At 41.0% G+C, this 22482-nt stretch overlaps 1 protein-coding gene across 1 annotated transcript in view; it reads right to left on the reverse strand.

Moving 5' to 3' along the window:
• Positions 1–2236: 2236 nt before the first annotated feature.
• SLC6A7 (solute carrier family 6 member 7) overlaps positions 2237–22482 on the reverse strand; it is a 107276-nt gene continuing 87030 nt past the window's right edge. The window contains exons 12-14 of the mRNA XM_073567990.1: positions 18256–18356; positions 12789–12956; positions 2237–4075 (exon numbers count right to left, since the gene is read on the reverse strand). Of these exons, the coding sequence (XP_073424091.1) occupies positions 3872–4075; positions 12789–12956; positions 18256–18356 (473 nt within the window). The 3' untranslated portion in view covers positions 2237–3871. The remainder of the gene's footprint in view (positions 4076–12788; positions 12957–18255; positions 18357–22482) is intronic.

The raw sequence follows: 22482 nt of genomic DNA on the forward strand, positions 1-22482 counted from the left end.
TCATACACAAAATTGCTGCCCAGTGCCCACTGTACATCTGTCAAGTCTGTAATGGATTTTGCAGGAATGTTAGTTTTATTAGGGAGGACGACATTTATGGGGATTCTTAGCAGCATATTATTTGCAAAAACTATAAAATAAAAAAATAATGTTCTGATTTCCTTCATTGAATTTCTTATGACAACAAGATCACATTCTCATTCTATCCACTATACGCTTACTTAAGCACAGGAGCACACCCCTTATTTTTCTTCTAGAACTGCCCCCTTCACCCTGTTGTCTATCACACTCATATACAGGGTTCTTATTTCCATGTTATTTCCATGTATTTCCGCCTCCGTTCTTCTTGCCTTCAGCCTCATTTAGAAACCCAGCTCTCCTCCCGCATTTTTATACCTTTACACTCTGCTATAAATCCCATGTTGCATCAGTACAGCAGCATAATCAGCTAAAAACAGTAAGATCTCTTCTTGAATGACATTCTGATTATTCTTTCCTCTATATTCTCCTAAATAATACTATAGGTATACAGTCAGGAAGGCTAAACATTATAACTGTGTGACAGGAGCTGTGTAGTCATCATCATTATCTCTGATATTAGCTTCTGTTACCCAACTGTGGAGAACTTCAGTAGTACAGACCATGCAATTACATCAATCAGGTAATTCTGGTGAAACCCTAAAGAGAACATAAAACTACTGTATGTAATTCTCACAATGTGATCACATGATCTAAATGAAGAGAAGTATACCATGAGTAATTCTGATTGCTGGAGGGCCAACGTCTGGTGCCTCCACTGATCATGAACAGTGAGGTCCTGTGTCGCAGGTTTGAAAAGAGTGGTGATGGTGCATGTGAGTTACCATTCATTTCCTTTCAAAGTTGATGAGGTAGATAGAGATAGCTAAAGGGCTGGAGTACAGCACTTGACTATCTTCATCACACCAGTAAATTTTGACTAAAGTGGCACAGCTTCATTCAACTGGGAGATACAGGACTCCCATTATCATTTTCTGTGGGAAACCCAGTAGTTGGACGCCCATAGATCAGTCACTTCTTACTGATACTGAGGTCAAATGAGAAGACTGATAAGGTATATTCCCATTTTTGGGCACTTATTTCCATCTTGGACTCTTATGGCATATCTACAAACTAATCCATAATGTCTCATAGATGCACCTATCTTGAAAATCATTGGCAGCTTCAAGTCATTTCGAATGGAGAGGTGACCGGCAACAGTACAAGTGCAGCCTCCTCCTTTAACTTCTATGAGGGTTTTGGAATTTCCTTTTTCAGCAAATTTGCTTTGAAATTTTTGGAATTTCCATAGAAGTGAATAGAAAAATCCTCACATGGGCAATCACCTTTCAATCACAGGTGATGTCCTTTTCTTAAGGTCCCAGAGGTAGGTATCTATCAGACATTTATGGCTTGTCCTAATAACGTGTAAGGTGGGAATATATTTTGAATTAATATGGTGAAGCTTGTGGTGCCATAAATGTGACCACCACCAGGAGAGAACTTGGGCACACCATGGTCTAGCAGAAAGAGCCCAGATTGCAAAGGCCTATATCGGCAAAAAGTAGACCAAAATGATTGATGCGCCAGAGCGTAATATTTGTGGGCCATGAACATAAAAGCCGTCTTCCACAGCGTGTCCACGTCGGACATTAACTGTCTGAATCCTGCTCATATAGGTACTATACACATGATCAGGTTTTTAAATACATCAGTTAGGGACTGCTCTGATATGGGTTACCTTGACGTTTGGTAGAGCGGCTTAGCATACATTTTTTGCAAAAACTTATCAACCAAATACCCTGTTTTGTTATCTTTTTACTAGCACTTGCTGTTTACTGATACTTTTTTACAGCAGAGTATTTTTATGCGTTTGTTTTACTGTGTTTTTCTCTGTTTCAGTCTTTGGTGGTGTGAACACTGTCCTAAAGACTTGTTCACTGTGTGCATGGTCCATGTGTTTGTATTCAATTGGCTTCTTGCTTTTGCAAGACTAAGGAGGTTTTCACCCCTCTCTTGTGGGCCATGCACATAAAAGCCGTCTTCCATAGCGTGTCCACATCGGACATTACCTGTCTGAATCCTGCTCATACAGGTACTATACACATGATCAGGTTTTTAAATACATCAGTTAGGGACTGCTCTGGCGGTGTTACCTTGACATTTTGTAGAGTGGCTTAGCATACATTTTTTGCAAAAAACATATCAACCAAATACCCTGTTTTGTTATCTTTTTACTAGCACTTGCTGTTTACTGTGACTTTTTTACAGCAGAGTATTTTTATACGTTTGTTTTACTGTGTTTTTCTCTGTTTCAGTCTTTTGGTGGTGTGAACACTGTCCTACAGACTTTTTCACTGTGTAGATGGCCCATGTGTTAGTACATAATATTTAATTAGTCTGATGTACTACATCACCCGTCTGAAGATCTGGACCATCAGGGTAACATTCTGGTACAATAGCGAGAAGCGTTATTTATGGTGGAGAAATTCCCAATGAATTAATTACCATGAAGAAAGTTTATGTTACTTAGGATGTTGTAGTTTCTAATTTTCTCCCGTTTCAGGTTGGACCACTTGTTCTAATAGTCTACATGTAGTGGTGCTTTTCGCACATGTACCGTCTTAGTATACGGTGAGTGAGTAACAGTTTAAATCTTGTTAATGAAACTAGATTTTACAGCATTATTAGTAGAAAATCGTACACTGAGCCATCATAGCCCATATTACTGCAAAAATTAAGCTTAAAGGGAGGATCAATCTCATTATCTTATATCGTACGTCATGTTCAGACATGATGATTGTAGAGATGTCATTTCTTAATGGAAGAATCTTAAAGTCAGCGGGTCTTGGTCAAGCCTAGTTCATGGCATAACTTGTGACTTGCTCAAAAATTGGAGACAAATGCCTTGTAAAAATCCCTGAGCTCCTCTGATTCTGCAACTTTTTTCTGTTTTGCAGTGCTTCACGTGATTGCAGAGGTATTCAAATGTTGGGGTTTTTGAGCACAGTATGTGAAATGTTTGCTTGAAATCCAACCGGATGTTTCTTAAGAGTCTTCTCTGAGGTTGTGTGCTTTCACCCATCCCTTCCAGACGCTACAAATCAAAGCAGAGCAGCGTCTGAGACTGTTAAGACTGATAGATCAGTTGTTGAGTCGTGATTGGCAGCATCTGAAAGGGAGGAGTGAAAACGTACACCCTAGAGAGTATTGAAGAAATGCCCAGTTGGTCTGCAAGCAGAGATTTCACATATTGCTCTCCAGAAAAACAATATCTCTGCAATGGAGCAATGCAGCACAAAACAGGAAAGAAAAGCAGAATCAGGAGAGCTCTCAGAATCAGGAGGTCCTCTTTAAAAGCATTCACATAAGAATAACATTCATTTTTTTAAGGGACAGGAGCCTTATTGAATATTGCTACGCACATAAGGTTGAACAGTGTAAATAGTACCATCCTATTAAGTATTTGCCAAGATATTTGACACCTTTACCTTATGAATATATGTATTGCCGCCACTGGGTAACAGATACCATGAAAACATTTACAATCTTCATAACCTTGAAAAGATGCATGAAAATGCAAGGAATTAACCAAGCCCATGGACAAGTAGACAGGATCCTCAATGGTGTGACATTACTAAAACATATAAACTTCATAAATAGATCTGCACATAGTCCCATACAAAAAGCTTTCAGTTGACAGCATTTCATAAGGTGGATCCTCTATTCACAGGGCCAGGTAGGACACAAGATTGAGGGTGGTCTTGTCTTGTGTTAGGGAAGCATGTATAAGCCCTAAAAGGAGAGGATTTTATTTTCCACTGAGATCTTCTTGACGCATTTTCTAAAATCATCACATCATAGACTCCTCTTCAATCTCTTTATCCACTTCGATGGCTGTGTTTTCATAACTTGTGATTCCTCCATACTTCCGCATGTGAACCATCAAAGGTTTTGGAGACTGGCTACCTGCCAGGGTATGAACATACATGCCTGTCCTATTTTCCTCTAGTGATGGACCCCAGTCCATAGCTGGTCTACTAGCTTGGCGTATTCTCTGTAAGGAGATCAGAAGGAGATTGCTTTCAGAAAAGGCATGGTGACAGAACATAGACACAAATCCATCAATGCAGCTCAAGGATTAATCATTCTTGGTGTGTCTGGCGAAAATATGAAGATCCAGAGAAGCCAAAATACTCCACTGAAGATCTATAGACCAATTTTCCATAAAGTGGAGAAAATTATTTTATGACCCCCAACTAGGAGGGACGAGCAAATGTTAGAAGCTTACTTGGCAGCAGAGCCTGGCACTAGTGAAGATGCTCGAAGAGGATGTTGTACACCAGAGGAAAGAGAAGAGAAGTGGCTGGACAGAGTGGAGCATCAGACGATAGGATGTGGTGTTGGGACATGTGAGTGACAAGGTGGTTATTTTTTTTTTTCAATTGGCCTCAAGCAAATTTGCTCATCTCTACCAACTGGCAATTTGATAGATATCTGCATTAACATTCTACATTAATGCCAGTAAGAACTCATGCAGACATCCATGGAAATTGGTCTGACCAGTGACCACAGTGCATGGACTGGCCGCAGCTCTCCCGAAGCAAGAATCACAGCCTCATAGAAATATATGAAGCTCAGATCGGGAGACCTCTAGTCACTCTGTGCATTGCATGTTTGGATCAATTTGCATGGATGTCTGCATGAGCCATTATCCTAGGGATTACTATACGTAGAGGTTCTGCCTGATATGTTGGCTTATGCCTATAGGGCCTTCCAAGTAAAATGACAGACATAATATTGGTAGCAAAAAATTGGGAAAGGACCAGAACTGAGGGTCATACCATTTGTTTCTCTCGGGGACCAGAAAGTGAAAATGGGACTTTAATTTGAAATGGAGAAAGAGAACATTTTTGTATGCCCCATTTATTCTATTTGTGAACATTTGGATTACATTATTATTATTATGTTTTTATTATTTTTTTTAACATGAGATATTTTAGGTTATTATGTCACAACTATTGATTTCTGTCAGATCTCTTAGTGTGTCTCTATACCAGGTTTTGATCAGAGCATAGAATATAGGCCACATCAATGCACAAGCTCATTAGCTCCACTTAGTGCTAAATCCATTAAGTATGCTATTAAATATCAGGCTGTATATTTAGATATTTCCCTTGGAAAGGAACATTCCTTCCAAGGCAGAAAGCAATAAAGCTACATGTATTATTATTATTGTTATTATTATTACGCATTTATATAGTGCCATTTATTCCATGGCGCTTTACATGTGAAAAGGGGAAATATAGACAAGTATATTAAACATGTGTAAGACAAGGGACACACAAGTACATAAGGAGAGGGGACCCTGCCCGCAAGGGCTCACAGTCTACAGGGGATGGGTGAGGATACACTAGGATAGGGTAGTGCAGGTCGTGCGGTGGATCAGTAGACCGAGGATCATTGCAGGCTGTAGGCTTGTTGGAACAGGTGGGTCTTCAGGTTCTTCTTGAAGGTTTCCGTTGATGGTGAGAGTCTGATGTGTTGCGGCAGAGAGTTCCAGAGTAAGGGGGAAGCACGGGAGAAGTCTTTTTTGGCGGTTGTGGGAAGAAGAGATAAGGGGGGAGTAGAGAAGGAGATCTTGAGATGATCGAAGGTTGCGTGCGGGTAGGTACCTAGAGACCATGTCACAAATGTATGGAGGAGACAGGTTGTGGATGGCTTTGTATGTCATGGTTAGGGTTTTGAATTGGGGACTCTGGGCAATAGGAAGCCAGTGAAGGGCCTGGCATAGGGGGGAGGCTGGGGAATAGCGGGGAGACAGGTGGATTAGTCGGGCAGCAGAGTGTAGGATGGACTGGAGAGGAGCCAGAGTGCTAGAGGGGAGGCCAGAGAGTAGGAGGTTGCACTAGTCGAGGCGGGAGATGACAAGAGCATGTATGAGGCAAGACACAAGCATTTTAATTGATGTTCAGGTCTATTCAGAGTACATCTGATGCAAAAAGGACAATTTAAATGTGGTGTCCTGAACTACAATAGTGATTACCTAAATAGGATAGGTCATCAATATCAAATTGGTGTGGCTCTGACACTAATAATAATGGTCAGAGCAGCAGCAATTTTATTTACGACTTGAGGGCTGGAAGAAAAGCTTATGTGAGAAATACCTTGCACTACACATGGAGGACAAGTAGGGAGTGACAGATTCTGCATTACACATGGAGGACAGGTAGAGAGGAACAAATTCTGCACTACACATGGAACACAGGTAGAGAGTGACAGATTCTGCACTACACATGGAGGACAAGTAAATAGTAACAGACCATGCACTACACATGGAGGACAAGTAGAGAGTGACAGACCCAGCACTACACATGGAGGACAAGTAGAGAGTGACAGATTCTGCACTACACATGGAGGACAAGTAGAGAGTGACAGATTCTGCACTACACATGGAGGATATGTAGAGAGTGACAGAGCCCACACTATTCATGGAGGACAGTAGGAGAATGACAGACTCCACACTAAACATGGAGGACAGGTAGAGAGTAACAATATGCAGAACACAAGCCGCGGAGACACCATCACATGTTTCTCAACGCAAACAATGACTAGCCAGGTCTTTCCGGGAAGCAACAACCACGGGAAGGGCAGTCTCCAATGAAGGAAACCACCTATGCCAAAACATGGTATCCATCCACACACAGCTGTTTCGGGGTATTGCCCCTCATCAGTGTGGAGTAGGAAACTGGCTAGTAGGAGCAATGCCTAGTAGAAGACTGTAAAAATGTGGATGAAAGAACTCATGGAGATCAACATCCAACACTGCGGAGACACCATCACATATTTCTCAATGCAGTGATTCTAGAGCAAAGCCCCATCCCTTATGGGAAATATGTAAAAATATGCAAAACACAAGCCGCGGAGACACCATCACGTTTCTCAACGCAAGCAATGACTAGCCAGGTCTTTCCCCGGGAAGGAATAACCACGGGAAGGGCAGTCTCCAATGAAGGAAACCACCTATGCCAAAACATGGTATCCATCCACAGACAGCTCCTTTTTCCAGTGATCGGACTCTCCACAGTAAAAACAGAGCTGCTTCTCCCAGCAACGTTTTCTCTCTTTTTCTCTGACGGAGGTGGCGCCAACTTCTATAGACTCAGGAGTGGCAGGTGCGATACCAGTCTCTTTGCTACCAAAGAATAGAGATGTCTCGGACTACATGATGCCCCTAGCATATTTTTACATATTCCCCATAAGGGATGGGGGCAGTGCTCTAGAATCACTGCGTTGAGAAACATGTGATGGTGTCTCCGTAGTGTTAGATGTTGATCTCCATGAGTTCATTCAACCTCATTTTTCACAGGTAGAGAGTAACAGACCCTGCACTACACATGGAGGACAGGTAGAAAGCGACAGACTTCACTCTAAACATGGAGGACAGGTACAGAGTAACGGACTCTGCATTACACATGGAGGAAAGGCAGAGAGTGACAGGCCCTGCACTATACATGCAGAAAAGACAGAGTGACAGACCCCATTCTACACATGGAGGGCAGGTAGAGAGTGACTGACCCTGCGCGACACATGAAGGCAAATGGGTAATTAAGATTATTGTATGGGGCAAAGGGGGCATTATTTTTATTGTATGAGGCACAAGGGGTATTAGATTTGTTGTATTGGGGCATTTTGTTTAATTAATTTGGCAAATAGAGACATAATTATAGTATGGAGCACAAAGGTAGACATAAATATTGCACAAACAGAGACATACAGTATTAAATTGTTTGGGACTGCAAAGTGGCACATCATTTTTTTATGGGATGCAATTGGGGACATAATTATTGTAAGGGGTACAGAAAAGCACATTGCAAATTGGAAATGACTTCTTCATGGGGCACGAGGTGGCACCATAACTGTGTGGTGTTAGGTTAGTTGTGGGGGAAATAAATCTGCAAGGATGTAATTAATACTGTTTAGGGTGCTATAGAGTTTCCTTAGAGTTGGGCGAAAGTGATTTCTTAGTTATGTTGTGTAAAAATAAGTTGTGGATGGAAGAAGTTGCAATGGCATACTGGGCCAGATAGAGAACAACAAGGGAAATGAATGACTTTGTGGCAGAGCTCCTGTGTACAACTATAGGGTCGCTATATGGTGTTAATATCAGTCTTAGTACAGTTGTGTTTGTTAATGATCAGTATGGTGGCATTATTTGGTCACTATGTAGTGGTAATATATGGTCCAGGTGTAGTGGTATTATTTGTTCCATGTATAACGGTATTGTTTGTTGTATTGGTGCTAGTATAGTGAGTTTTGTTCAGTATAAGTGTGGTAATATTTGCAAACTGTAAAATTATGTTGTTATAGCAAAACCTGGTGGATGCTGGTCCAAAATTTGCCCCAGACCCCATAGGACTCTAGTTACACCAATGGATATTTGGAACAAATTAAATAAGCCGACCAACTTTTGCAAATGAGACGGAAATGAGATTCGCCCATCTAAATGCCGGTCTTAGTTAATTCGCATAGTATATTTGCTTGAGCTTCCAGGAGGAATTTTTTTTTATGGGGCACTATGATTTCTTTGTAGTCTCGTATGGCTGCAATTTAGATTTAATAGAGTTCAATTTTAGGGGATTTTTTCTGTGCTTCTGTTAAATGTTTAACACTATGGCTCACACCCCATGGGTTGAAGAAAGCAAAAATTCATGTGTTCTGCAGGATAGCACTTAAAACCGAGAAAGTGTCACTTCTTTTGCTTCATCACTTCTCTCCGAGATGCAGGAAGTGAGGAACCAATCGCTCCACAAGTCACATTTCCCTTATGATTCAGAAAATCACAGAATCACTTCATGTGTGGTTTCCTTAGAAACAGCAGCGCGGACCAGAATGTCGATCTATAATGTAACGCTTCATGAGGGTAAAAGAACCAAACAGTGTGCAGACCTGTCTAACTGTAAAAGAATGGCTGACAAATACATGTCAGCACATCCGGTGCTCCTGGGAGCATTGTGCTCTTGACTGCTATCGTCCATATACACAGCTGTCATCAGCCCCAGGGCGTATATGTGGGAATTTCAATAGTGTGTTTATACAATATGTTTAATATGTGAAAATACACACACGCATATATATAAATCATATATATATCATATATAACGATGGATATGTCCTGTCCGAAGACAGGATGGGTGGCGCTATTTTATTGAAGACACTGTGTACATGAATTCGCAGTTTCTTCAACAAATTGGCGCCAGATGACGTGCTGACTCGGGCGCCATTTTATTGAAGTGATGTACTACAACGTCAACATAGCAGTGCACATGCGCCAGCCATAGCCATTGTTCCCGTGGCCGGCGCATGCGCACTGCTATGTTGATGTTGCAGTGCATTACTTCAATAAAATGGTGCTGGAGTCAATGCGTGCCCTTCCCGTATTATCTGGTGCCATTTCGTTGATGAAAATGTATAAATGTACCAATAAAAATGTTCGCTCTGTAGGTGTAGAGGGCATTCAGTAGCTAGTATACTATATAAACATGCATATGCTTTAAAACATCTTGTGTCGGTGTGCAGCGAAAATACTGCCACCATGTGATTGGATGACCGCATGACATGCTAAGGCATTTATATGTGTGGGCCAATAGAAGGGTCCCTGCTGCATTCAACGTCCACATTAAAGGGCAAACAGGAATAGACAGAGCGATGTGGGTGCTAGAAAGCACAAGGGGGTCTATACTTAGCGTCTCCTGTGCCAAGCAGTTACTGCTGCCCAAGCAGAGTAGAGAGGGGGGTCGAGGACGCGCACCTCTTGGATCAGTAGCTCAGGTGCCTGGCGGCCTCCTTTTGAATGAGGCCATGAGACTCACGGGTCAAAAGTGTTGGAATTTAATTGCCAGAGCTAGTTTTTGGCCAGGGACAATTGTACGATATATCGCCTTCTCAAGAGTAAGGAGAAAAGAAGATGTGAAAGTTTTGGATTGCCTTTTTCAGCGAAGATTAGTGAAAAATAGTGACAAAGTATTTACCTGGAGTCCTGTTTATCGAGAATATACATCATTATATATGATAACAATGAAAGAAAACTCGGGAAAAATTCCACCAGTGTCTATGAAAGTAGGACAGTGGGGCAACATGAGAAGGGACGGCCATATTAGTTTGTCCTGGGCATTTTGTGTATTCGAAACAACTTTTCATTAAAACTATTAATCCTAATTTCACTAATTTTTTGTGATCATGGATGTTTGTTGTCCTGTGTCAAGAACTCTGCCCTTAAAGGCGACATGTCATCAGATGAAAAGTGGCCAGTTTTTGTACTTAGTTTATTCCCACAATTTAACTGAGTTTACAGGTTGTTGTTGTTTTTTTTTAAATCCACCATATGGTTCCAGAGATATTGGCTTTTTTATTGAGTGCTAACTGCTATGGTCTTTCCAAGGGGGCGTGGCTCACAGGACTCTTTGGGGGAGTGTCTTTATGGTGATTGCACTGCTACCCTGAGAGCCACGCCTCCTTGTAAAGACCATAAAAATTAGCACTAAATAAAAAAGCCCATATCACTGGAACAGTATGGTGGATAATTAAAATCCCAAAACTGGAATACTCAGGGGACAAGTGGGAATATTATGAAAGCAAACATTGAACATTTTTTGACTTTTTGACAAGTTTTCTTTAAGAGAATTCATTTTTGACTATGTATACAAGTACAGTGCATTGCGAAAGTATTCGGCCCCCTGTAACTTTTCAACCTTTTCCCACATATCATGCTTCAAACATAAAGATTCCAAATGTAAATTTTTGGCGAAGAATCAACAACAAGTGGGACACAATTGTAAAGTTGAATGAAATTTATTGGTTATTTTACATTTTTGTGGAAATTCAAAAACTGAAAAGTGGGGCGTGCAATATTATTCGGCCCCTTTAACTTAATACTTTGTTGTGCCACCTTTTGCAGCAATTATAGCTGCAAGTCGATTGGGGTATGTCTCTATCAGTTTTGTACATCGAGAGACTGAAATTCTTGCCCATTCTTCCTTGGCAAACAGCTCGAGCTCAGGGAGGTTTGATGGAGATCGTTTGTGAACAGCAGTTTTCAGATCTTTCCACAGATTCTCGATTGGATTCAGGTATGGACTTTGACTTGGCCATTCTAACACCTGGATACGTTTAGTTGTGAATGATTCCATTGTAGATTTAGCTTTATGTTTGGGATCATTGTCTTGTTCGAAGACAAATCTCCTTCCCAGTCTCAGGTCTTTGGCAGACTCCAACAGGTTTTCTTCAAGAATGGTCCTGTATTTGGCTACATCTATCTTCCCATCAATTTTAACCATCTTGTCTGTCCCTGCTGAAGAAAAGCAGGCCCAAACCATGATGCTGCCACCACCATGCTTGACAGTGGGGATGGTGTGTTCAGGGTGATGAGCTGTGTTGTCTTCATGCCAAACATATCGTTTGGCTTGTCGCAAACTTTAAATGACACTTTTTATGGATATCTTTGAGAAATGGCTTTCTTCTTGCCAATCTTCCATAAAGACCAGATTTTTGCAGTGTACGACTGACTGTTGTCCTATGGACAGACTGTCCCACCTCAGCTGTAGATCTCTGCAGTTCATCCAAAGTGATCATGGGCCTCTTGGCTGCATCTCTGATCAGTCTTCTCCTTGTTTGAGATGAAAGTTTAGAGGGACGGCTGGGTCTTGGTAGATTTGCAGTGGTATAATATGCTTTCCATTTCAATATGATCACTTGCACAGTGCTCCTTGGGATGTTTAAAGTTTTGGAAATTATTTTGTATCCAAATCCGGCTTTAACCTTCTCCAGAAAAGTATCACGGACCTGCCTGTTGTGTTCCTTGGTCTTCATGCTGCTCTCTGTGCTTCAAACAGAACCCTGTGGCTATCACAGAGCAGGTGCATTTATACGGAGACTTGATTACACACAGGTGGATTATATTCATCATCATTAGTCATTTAGGACAACATTGGATCATTCAGAGATCCACAATGAACTTCTGGAGTGAGTTTGCTGCACTGAAAGTAAAGGGGCCAAACAATATTGCACGCCCCACTTTTCAGTTTTTGAATTTCCAAAAAAATTTAAAATAACCAACAAATTTTGTTCAACTTCACAATTGTGCCCCACTTGTTGTTGATTCTTCACTAAAAATTTACATTTGATATCTTTATGTTTGAAGCATGATATGTGGGAAAAGGTTGAAAAGTTCAAGGGGGCCGAGGACTTTCGCAAGCGTGTATTTGGTTTGTGCATATCTTTGTTGGTATGGGAACATATATTTTTTGCCAATAACATTGGCACACTCTATAATGGTTTTGCAAAAAAAGAAAAAAATAAGCAAGAAAATAGAAAATAGAAAAAGAAAAAATGAAAAAGAAAAATTAAGAAAAGAGGGGGGAAAAAGGAAAAATAGGGAAAAAAAGAGAAACTGGAAACAAGAAAAAATAAAGATAAAATGGTATATGGTAGCACTGTATGGCGACATTATGTTGACACCATGTGACAATCCTTGGACTGTGCCAGACCATGTGATTGGTTACTATAGACAAGTCCTTCCTTCTTCCTTTTGCATTAATTTTAACAGTGTCCCCTACTGCTGGGAGCCTCACGATTCACAGAATTAGTTTACTATATCTGAACCACTTCTAAGCTCTTTATACACCAGCCAGATCTCCTTGATGAGAACCAGTACACCCTTTCCAAGAACCCATATATACATTATAATTTGCATTTCTCTGTGCATTACTTACTTCCCATAGAGTTCCTTCTTCTTTTAACACAGCAACCAGCATCCCAATGGGGATCATCATGCATGAGAGAAGTCCCATAAGGATTCCTAACGCCTCTGACCAGTAGGGGAATTGATAATTTCCATACTTGGATGGCTGGTATTTTATTATGCTATATGCCAGCAGACCCTGTGATGACAGGAAAGCAGCTAATAGAATGAAAATTGAAATTACAACACCTTTTTTACATTTTTTTTTACACGACATACAATGGGAAAAAAAAGTATTTAGTCAGCCACCAATTGTGCAAGTTCTCCCACTTAAAAAGATGAGAGGCCTGTAATTGACATCATAGGTAGACCACAACCATGAGAGTCAAAATGAGAAAACATCCAGAAAATCACATTGTCTGATTTGACAAGATTTATTTTGCAAATTATTTTGGAAAATAAGTATTTGGTCACCTAAAAACATGCGAGATTTCTGGCTCTCACAGACCTGTAACTTCTTCTTTAAGAGGCTCCTCTGTCCTCCACTCATTACCTGTAGTAATGGCACCTGTTTGAACTTGTTATCAGTATAAAAGACACCTGTCCACAACCTCAAACAGTCTGACTCCAAACTCCACTATGGTGAAGACCAAAGAGCTGTCAAAGGACAACAGACACAAAATTGTAGCCCTGCACCAGGCTGGGAAGACTGAATCTGCAATAGGCAAGCAGCTTGGTGTGATGAAATCAACTGTGGGAGCAATAATAAGAAAATGGAAGACATACAAGACCACTGATAATCTCCCTCGATCTGGGGCTCCACGCAAGATCTCATCCCATGGGGTCAAAATGATCACAAGAATGGTGAGCAAAAATCCCAGAACCACGCGGGGGGACCTAGTGAATGACCAGCATAGAGCTGGGTCAACCGTAGTAAAGGCTACCATCAGTAACACATTACGCCGCCAGGGACTCAGATACTGCAGTGCCAGGCGTGTCCCCCTGTTTAAGCCAGTACATGTCCGGGCCCATTTGAAGTTTGCTAGAGAGCATTTGGATTATCCAGAAGAGTATTGGGAGAATGTCACATGGTCTGATGAAACCAAAGTAGAAACAAAACTCGTCATGTTTGGAGGAGACAGAATGCTGAGTTGCATCCAAAAAACACCATACCTACTATGAAACATGAGTGTGGCAAGAATGAATGGGGTCATGTATAGTAAGATTTTGAGTGCAAACCTCCTTCTATCAGCAAGGGCATTGAAGATGAAATGTGGATGGGTCTTTCAGCATGATAATGATCACAAGCACACCGCCAGGGCAACGAAGGAGTGGCTTCGTAAGAAGCATATGAAGGTCCTAGAATGGTCTAGCCAGTCTCCAGATCTCAACCCCATAGAAAACCTTTGGAGGGATTTGAAAGTCGCTGTTGCCCAGCGACAGGCCCAAAACATCACTGCTCTAGAGGAGATAACAGTGTGTGCCAACCTTGTGAAGACTTACAGAAAACGTTTGACCTCTGTCATTGCCAACAAAGGATATATAACAAAATATTGAGATGAACTTTTGTTAATGACCAAATACTTATTTTCAACCATAATTTGCTAAATAAATCTTGCCAAATCAGACAAGGTGATTTTCTGGATTTGTTTTCTCATTATGACTCTCATAGTTGTGGCCTACCTATGATGTCAATTACAGGCCTCTCATCTTTTTAAGTAGGAGAACTTGCACAATCGATGGCTGACTAAATAGTTTTTTTCCCCACTGTATAAAAAAAAATCCTCTGTTGCTAGTTGGAAACCATCAGCAAGCAGGCTAGCTACTAACAAGTTATTTTTTTATAATAAATCTCTGTTGCACGCATAGTACTGCAAAGGCATATACTAAGAACAACAATTAATAGGCAACAATCCTGCTTGCGGATCGTTTCCAGATTGTTTTTATTTTGTTTAAAAGCAGAAAAAATCCTGAAGAACATGTTGTCATTTGATTGATTCACAAATGACATTTACACCCAAAATATTTAAACTCCTGATAATTATTCAACATTATGTGTGACTTCAACTTACTGCTCATAAACAACAATTATAATATATATAAATTCACAAGCATTATAAGTAAATGGATATTATGGATCTGCAAATTCATGTATTCTAGGAATGAAGAGCGTCAAAATAAAGCCAATGTTGCCGCTTGCTGAAAAAAATGTAGTTAAATGTCTTGTAAAAAAATCTCTAAGCTCCCCTGATTCTACCACTGTTTTCTGTTTTTCGATGAGTCACTTCATTGCAGAGATATTCACATTTGTTGCTTTTGGAGCGCAGTATGTGAAATCTCTACTTTTGTTCCAACTAGGCATTTCTTCAGAGTTTTCTCTATATGCATGGTACATCCACATAATGTTGTATGGGTAATTAACTTCAAAGAAATCATCTTTGTAATACACGATGATGTATGGATATATACCATGTATATTCCTTTCTAATTACTCTTTGGACCTGGCCTCACTCTGCTTGTTGATCAGATGAATGGGCCTTGTAGCATTTTAAATCCTATAAGGACATACGTGTTGGCCCCCCACCCATCGCATAGTAATGTCCCCCATCCTGGGCCATTTCCAGGTACAGTATATACGTTACAGATCTTGGGCCCCTTTCAGGTATATATGTCCCTCATCATGGGTCTCTTCCAGGTGTATAATGTATGTTTCCCAGGATCAGGTATATATGTCCCCAATCCTAGGCCCCTTCCAGGTACAGTATATATGTCCCCCATGCTGGTCCCCTTCTAGGTACTGTATATACGTTACCCATCTTGGGCCCCTTCCAGGTGTATACTGTATGTTCCCCAGTTTCAGGTATATTTATGTCCTCCATCCTGACCCCTTCCAGGTACAGTATACAGTCGGTACGGAGAGTATTCAGACCCCTTTAAATTTTTCACTCTTTGTTTCATTGCAGCCATTTGGTAAATTAAAAAAAAGTTCATTTTTTTCTCATTAATGTACACTCTGCACCCCCACTTGGCTGAAAAAAAGACCAGAAATGTAGAAATTTTTGCAAATTTATTAAAAAAAGAAAAACTGAAATATCACATGCCATGATTTTTTTTTTTGCTATATTATCCGGAAAAGAAATAAATAATTAGAATTACAACCCTCCTAGGGCTGCCTATTGTAGGTAGCTTACATCAGTGCTCAGCTTTTTATGATTTAACACTACTGTACATTACATTAGCAGTAATTTGTCAGCAGGTTTTTGCCCCCCGAGCAGGACTCAAAGGGGGCCCGCTGGTTTCAACTGAATGTGCGTCCTCAGACCTGTATGTGGTATTATTTGGTCACTATGTAGTGGAATATGTAGTCCAATCATGGTGTGGCGGTATTTCTCCCATGTATGTGTTATTATTATAACTTATTTTAATCAAAGAAGTCCTTTAATGCAAACTACAATACCTGCACATCCCAGTTATGGGGATGCACAGTAGATGTGCAGGAGTCACCTGTGTTTTACAGACGATGCTCCACTATAAGGCTGAGTTCACACGTGGCGCTTTTTTCGGCGGTTTTAACCGCGCGATTTTGCCGCGAAAACGCAAAAAATAAGCATCCCATGCATTCCTATGGGATTCCGCAATGCTGTGCTAATGCTGCGGTTCTTACCGCGGCGGAATCACTTTGCGGTAAAAAACGCAGCATGCTCACTAATTTCGCGGAATCGCATTATCCCATAGGAATGCATTGTTCTGCTTACTTTCCGCCTGTGGCTGTGCCCACCATGCAAAAAGTAAGCAGAACATTTGCGGATGGCACCCACGGTCCGGAGGAGAGGAGACTGTCCTCCGGGCTTTGGGTACCATATCCCTGTAAAAAATAGAATTTAAAATAAAAAATATTGTTATTCTTACCTTCCGACATCCCGCGCAGCCTTCCCGCCTCTCTCCACGCTCCCGGTCCCAGTAAGCCTTTGTGAGCGATGACGTCCGTTCTCGCGGGATCGCGAAGTCTCGCAGTCATTCGAGCGACTTCATCGCGAATGACCGCGAGACGTCGCGATCCCGCGAGAACAGACGTCATCGCGGTAATTGTCGCAAAGGATTACTGGGATTACTGCGCGGGACATCGGAAGGTGAGAATAACAATAATTTTTTTTTTATTATTATTTTTTACATTCTATCTTTTACTATTGATGCCGCATAGGCGGCCTCAATAGTAAAAATTTGGTCACACTCTGCAAACACTATGTTTGACGAGTGTGACCAACCTGTCAATCAGTTCTCCAAGCGATGCTTCAGATCGCTTGGAAAACGCTAGCAATTCTGCAAGCTAATTACACTTGCAAAATGCTAGTTTTTCCGCGGGAATTTTAAAATGCGATTTTCCCGCGGAATGGAATTCCGGAATTCTCACGGTAATTTCCGCGAGAGTTCCGCTACGTGTGAACCCTGCCTAATGGGGATAACTCTAGCAGCTATTTGCACATAGCTGTAGGCTGGCCCCTAGGGTCAGTTCCTCTTGTGGGCCCCAGACAACCCAGTCCAACCCTGTGTGACACCTAATGCTGCAGTGATAATCTCTAGACTAGACAGGAGGAGGGAGGAGCTTCACTGAATACAGATTTTATCTGAGAATTAAAATTTTGATAACAGATGATCAATTCTGGCAGAGAAAGAAGTCGATTTTACTGTGTGAGGCAGTGACCGGTGTCATATGCGAGGGTCGCTATGTGTCCCCCAGGATGTGTAAAGTCACAGGGAAATGCGGATGCCCTGTCACGGGTGACCTGTATAGTGACAAATGTTCAACCCCACAAGTTTGAACAGAGGGGGGTATATGAGGCACTGACCGGTGTCATATGCGAGGGTCGCTATGTGTCCCCCAGAATGTGTAAAGATAAAGAAGCATATGGAGGCCGTGGGAGTGCATTGCAGTCACAGGCAAAGCTGTGATTGCAAGGCAGAATAGAAGTAAGTGTTGATCTTGGGCAAGCTATTTGTCCAAGTCGGATTTAAGAAAACGTGCCATGGGCTTGAATTTTTTAAATAGACTACAGGATAGCAGTGGGGCGGTCCATTTCCTCCCCAGGCCCCAGATTTTCCAAGTGGCCTACAACCACAGGTTGTGTTGTAAAAACCCTGCAGTAAAGGAGTTGGGTGTGTCAGTTTTGGTCTTGCTAGCAGGCAGAGCAGAAGGCTTTGCAGAGCTCAACCTGTGTGAGGCAGCACAGGGCCAAGTGGAGTAAAAAGGGTCTGGCACCCTAAGCGTGCACAGCGGTGCAGTCACCCACAACAACAGCTCATGGATTGTGCACTGTGCGAGTTTGGACATTAAACACATTTTGCTGTGAACTTTCCTGTGGTCACTGCCTGCCTGATAAAGTATCTTACAACATTTCTTATTTTCATGTGTAATATTGATTTATAAAATTAAAATTAAAATAACAGTTACACTTTAATAACTAATTAAAATGAGTAAAAAAATTAGCAAAATTACTCACAATTAAGGTTACTGGTGATAGGAATCCCCAGCATGTCTTAAAATATATCCCTGGCTTAAATCCCAGCATCATTTGTATATCCCTGCAGAAACTCTTGATTCCTAGACAAGTAAAACATGACACAAAGATTTATTTGCCTTTTTAATGATTAATAAATGCAATTTCTGATTAAAATATAATCAAAATTAACTAATGTTATTTCTTAAGGCCCCAAACACCCAAACACAACAGACTAAACATTTTTTCATTGTCAACTTCTCAAGAAATCTGATCCAGTGACTCTTTTCCGCCACGGGCAATTTCTGTTTTTGCATTTTCATTTTTTCCAACCCTTCTTCCAAGATCCATAACTTTTATAGACGTACGTGATCTTATTTCTTTGCCAAAAAAAAAAAAATCGAAAACATGATGTAATGTAATTAATAGGACATTTTTTGATGATAATGCTCCCCCGATGTGTTTGCATTTCTTTTAATAAAATGATAATAATAACACACTTTAAAGTTACTTTTACACTTACCGTGTTTTTGCAGGACGATTTTGCGGTCCCAATAAATTTCTATGGGGCCGCAAAATCGGCCCGCAAAAATTCCACTGTGCGCCGTGTGCCGTACGGCCGTGAGGGCCGCATTTGCGCCCGTGATAAAAGATCGATCTTTTTCACAGCATACGGACACGGCGCCAATTGAAAATCACGGATGCACAGTGCCACATCATGTGTTATTTACATTGTTACCATCATTATACTGACATGGAAACTAGATAAATACTAGATCAGTGAATTACTACAACTCCATGGCACAGGTATGGCAATATGTATCGGAGCACAGAGCTTTATACCTGCTCTGATGCCTTAGGCCCCTTCACACGTTCTGATATTTCTGGCACTGGGAAAAGCAGCACCGGAGCTATTTGTGTCCATGTGTTACATACGTGTAGCATCCATGTACCATCCGTGTGCCACGTCAGTGTGACATATACTGGTGCCTGGGCAAAAGTGGTACTGTTTGCGCAGTTTCTGGGTGCTGAAGGCAGCTCGACTCATTGTCGCCTGATCTCCCTGTGATCAGCATCACCAGGTGACAATGATGCCGTGTACATCATGTGTAAAATAAATAATAATAAAAAAATGGTGTGGGTGCTGGCGTAATTTTCATAACCAGCAGAGGGAAATCCGCAACAACCAAGGACCTTCCCAGCCTGATAATATAATCCCACACTTGTCTGCTTTACCTTTGCTGGTTGTCAAAATTGGGGGACCCAACATCGTTTTTTTAATTCTTTATCTAATACGTTCAATAAACCTAAACAGTGCCACATGAAATGCATTAAAAGGTGCAAGTTAAATAATAATAAGTAGGGGGCTAGTGACATTATATATCTATAGGATATCTATACTGTATATTCTATATATCTATTCTATGACATAGTTGTCATGGGAGATTTCAACTATCCAGACATTTGTTGGGAATCTCTCTCAGGCAAAACTAACAGGTCAAGGAAATTCTTATCCTCTCTTGCTGACAACTTTATCTTCCAAAAGGTAGGGGAGAAAACAAGGGGAACTGCTACCTTGGATCTAATCCTTATAAACAGGGAGGAAATGGTTGAGGAGGTAAAAGTGGCTGGGACCCTAGGAGGTAGCGACTATGCTATTTTAGAATTTTGGATAACTAGAGGAGGAAGACCTGTGAAGACTCAGACGTCAAGGTTAGATTTCAGAAAGGCAGATTTTAAGGGATTCAGAAAGAGAATTGGAGGGATCCAATGGCTGGATATCCTTAAAGACAAAAATGTCCAGGAAGGATGGGAAATCTTGAAAAATGAAATTCTCAAAGCACAATTGTTAACAATTCCGAAAAGAGGGAAGAATAGGAAGCATTTAAGGAAGCCAGGATGGATGAACACAGAACTTAAGCACATGCTAAAAAGGAAGAAAAAAATGTTTATAAAATGGAAAGAGGGAGGCATTTCTAAAGAAGAATATAATGCTGTCTGCATAACCTGCAGGGCACAAATCAGATTAGCTAAAGCTGACAATGAATTGAGGCTTGCAAGAGATGTCAAAAGCAATAATAAAGGATTTTGGGGTTATGTCAAAAGTAAAAGAAAAGTCAAAGATGCTATAGGATTTTTACAGGATGAAAATGATGAAATGGTAAGACAGGATGTTGAGAAGGCCGAACTTTTAAATTCCTGTTTTGCATCTGTTTTTCTCAGAAAGGAAATGTAACATCAACTGTTCTTCACTGTCCTATTAAGGGAATAGAAGAATCCAGGATATCTATAAACAGAAAGTTAGTGAGGAAACACTTAGCTAACCTAAATGAATTCAAGTCTCCAGGTCCAGATGAATTACACCCCAGAGTACTGAAGGAGATAGCAGAAGAAATTTTTGAACCCCTCTCCATAATCTTTGAAAATTCTTGGAGAACAGGAGAAGTCCCAGAAGACTGGAGAAGAGCAAATGTTGTTCCTATCTTCAAAAAGGGGAAGAATGTGGACCCAGGCAACTATAGGCCGGTGAGTCTGACTTCTATGCCAGGAAAGATATTTGAACAAATTATTAAACAACATGTATGTCAGTACCTGGATAAGAATGAAGTGATTAAACAGAGTCATCATGGGTTTGTAGCTAATAAGTCATGTCAGACTAACTTAATTTCCTTCTGTGATGGTGTGATATGCTATATGTATATCATTTTATGTATATTGCTATTTCACTGATTTGCATAGTGTTAATCTTGATGCCTTGTATGTCTGCAGCCTGACTTTTATCTATGACTCTAGATGACCCCCTGTACTGTCATAATCCCCCAGGCACCTTTTGTCAAGTCTGGGAGGCCTGAAAACCGGCCCCCAACCTGTTTTGACTCCCTGGACATAATGAGGGGGGCTGGGGAGGATAGGGGCTGGGCAAGTCAGTTGCTGTGTGCAGAGCATGGTGTGAAAACAGGACTTCTGAGAGAAAGAAGAATATATGGAACATGTTATCACTGTCAGCTGGATTTTGGACTCTCATCTCCCTGGACATTTTATCCTGATACTGGACTGCATTCTTATTCTGGACTATCTATCCTTTGTGGGGTGGACTGAATATGGACCTTTCATATTTTTGCCTAAATAAATGTCTTGGAATTGTTCACTCTCCTCTTGCTCTGTTGATTGTGTGATACCAGAGAAGGACCCTGTGACACCTTCTATGATGGAATCACTGATTGGGTGGATCAAGGAAATGCTGTAGATATAGTATATCTTGACTACAGCAAAGCATTTGACAAAGTATCTCACACAATCCTTATTGAAAAAATGACTAAGTATGGAATGGACAAGGCAACTGTTAGGTGGATTCATAACTGGCTTAGTGATCGGACCCAAAGAGTGGTCGTAAATGGCTGCACATCCAGTTGGAAGAATGTCTCAAGTGGGGTACCACAGGGCTCTGTCCTGGGCCCTGTATTGTTCAACATCTTTATCAATGATTTAGAAGAAGGAATTGAGGGTAAACTGATTAAATTTGCTGATGACACAAAGCTAGGAGGGATAGCTAATACTAGAGAAGAGAGAGAGAGAGAGGATTCAAAAAGATATAAATAAACTGGAGCAGTGGGCAGCAACTAACAGAATGGTTTTTAACAGGGAGAAATGCAAAGTACTACATCTGGGCAATAAAAATGAAAAAAGCATATACAGAATGGGAGGAATAGGGCTAAGCAACAGCACATGTGAAAAAGACTTGGGTATACTAATAGATCACAGACTGAATATGAGTCAACAGTGTGATGCAGCAGCAAAAAAGGCAAATGCAATTCTAGGATGTATTAACAGAAGCATACAGTCTAGATCACGTGAAGTCATTATTTCCCTCTACTCCTCTTTGGTCAGACCTCATCTGGAATATTGTGTCCAGTTTTGGGCGCCACATTTTAAAAAAGACATCAACAAACTGGAGCAAGTTCAGAAAAGAGTGACCAGAATGGTGACCGGTCTGCAAACCCTGTCTTATGAGGAAAGGTTGCAGGATTTGGGCATGTTTAGTTTGCAAAAGAGAAGGCTGAGAGGAGACTTAATAGCTGTCTACAAATATCTAAAGGGCTGTCACATTGTAGAAGGATCAACTTTATTCTCATTTGCACAAGGAAAGACTAGAAGCAATGGGATGAAACTGAATGGGAGGAGACACAGATTAGATATTAGAAAAAACTTTTTGACAGAGTGATCAATGAG

This window comes from Dendrobates tinctorius, unplaced genomic scaffold (genome assembly GCF_039654945.1).
Source record: "Dendrobates tinctorius isolate UK_male_01 unplaced genomic scaffold, ASM3965494v1 ptg000020l, whole genome shotgun sequence".
NCBI lineage: Eukaryota > Metazoa > Chordata > Amphibia > Anura > Dendrobatidae > Dendrobates > Dendrobates tinctorius.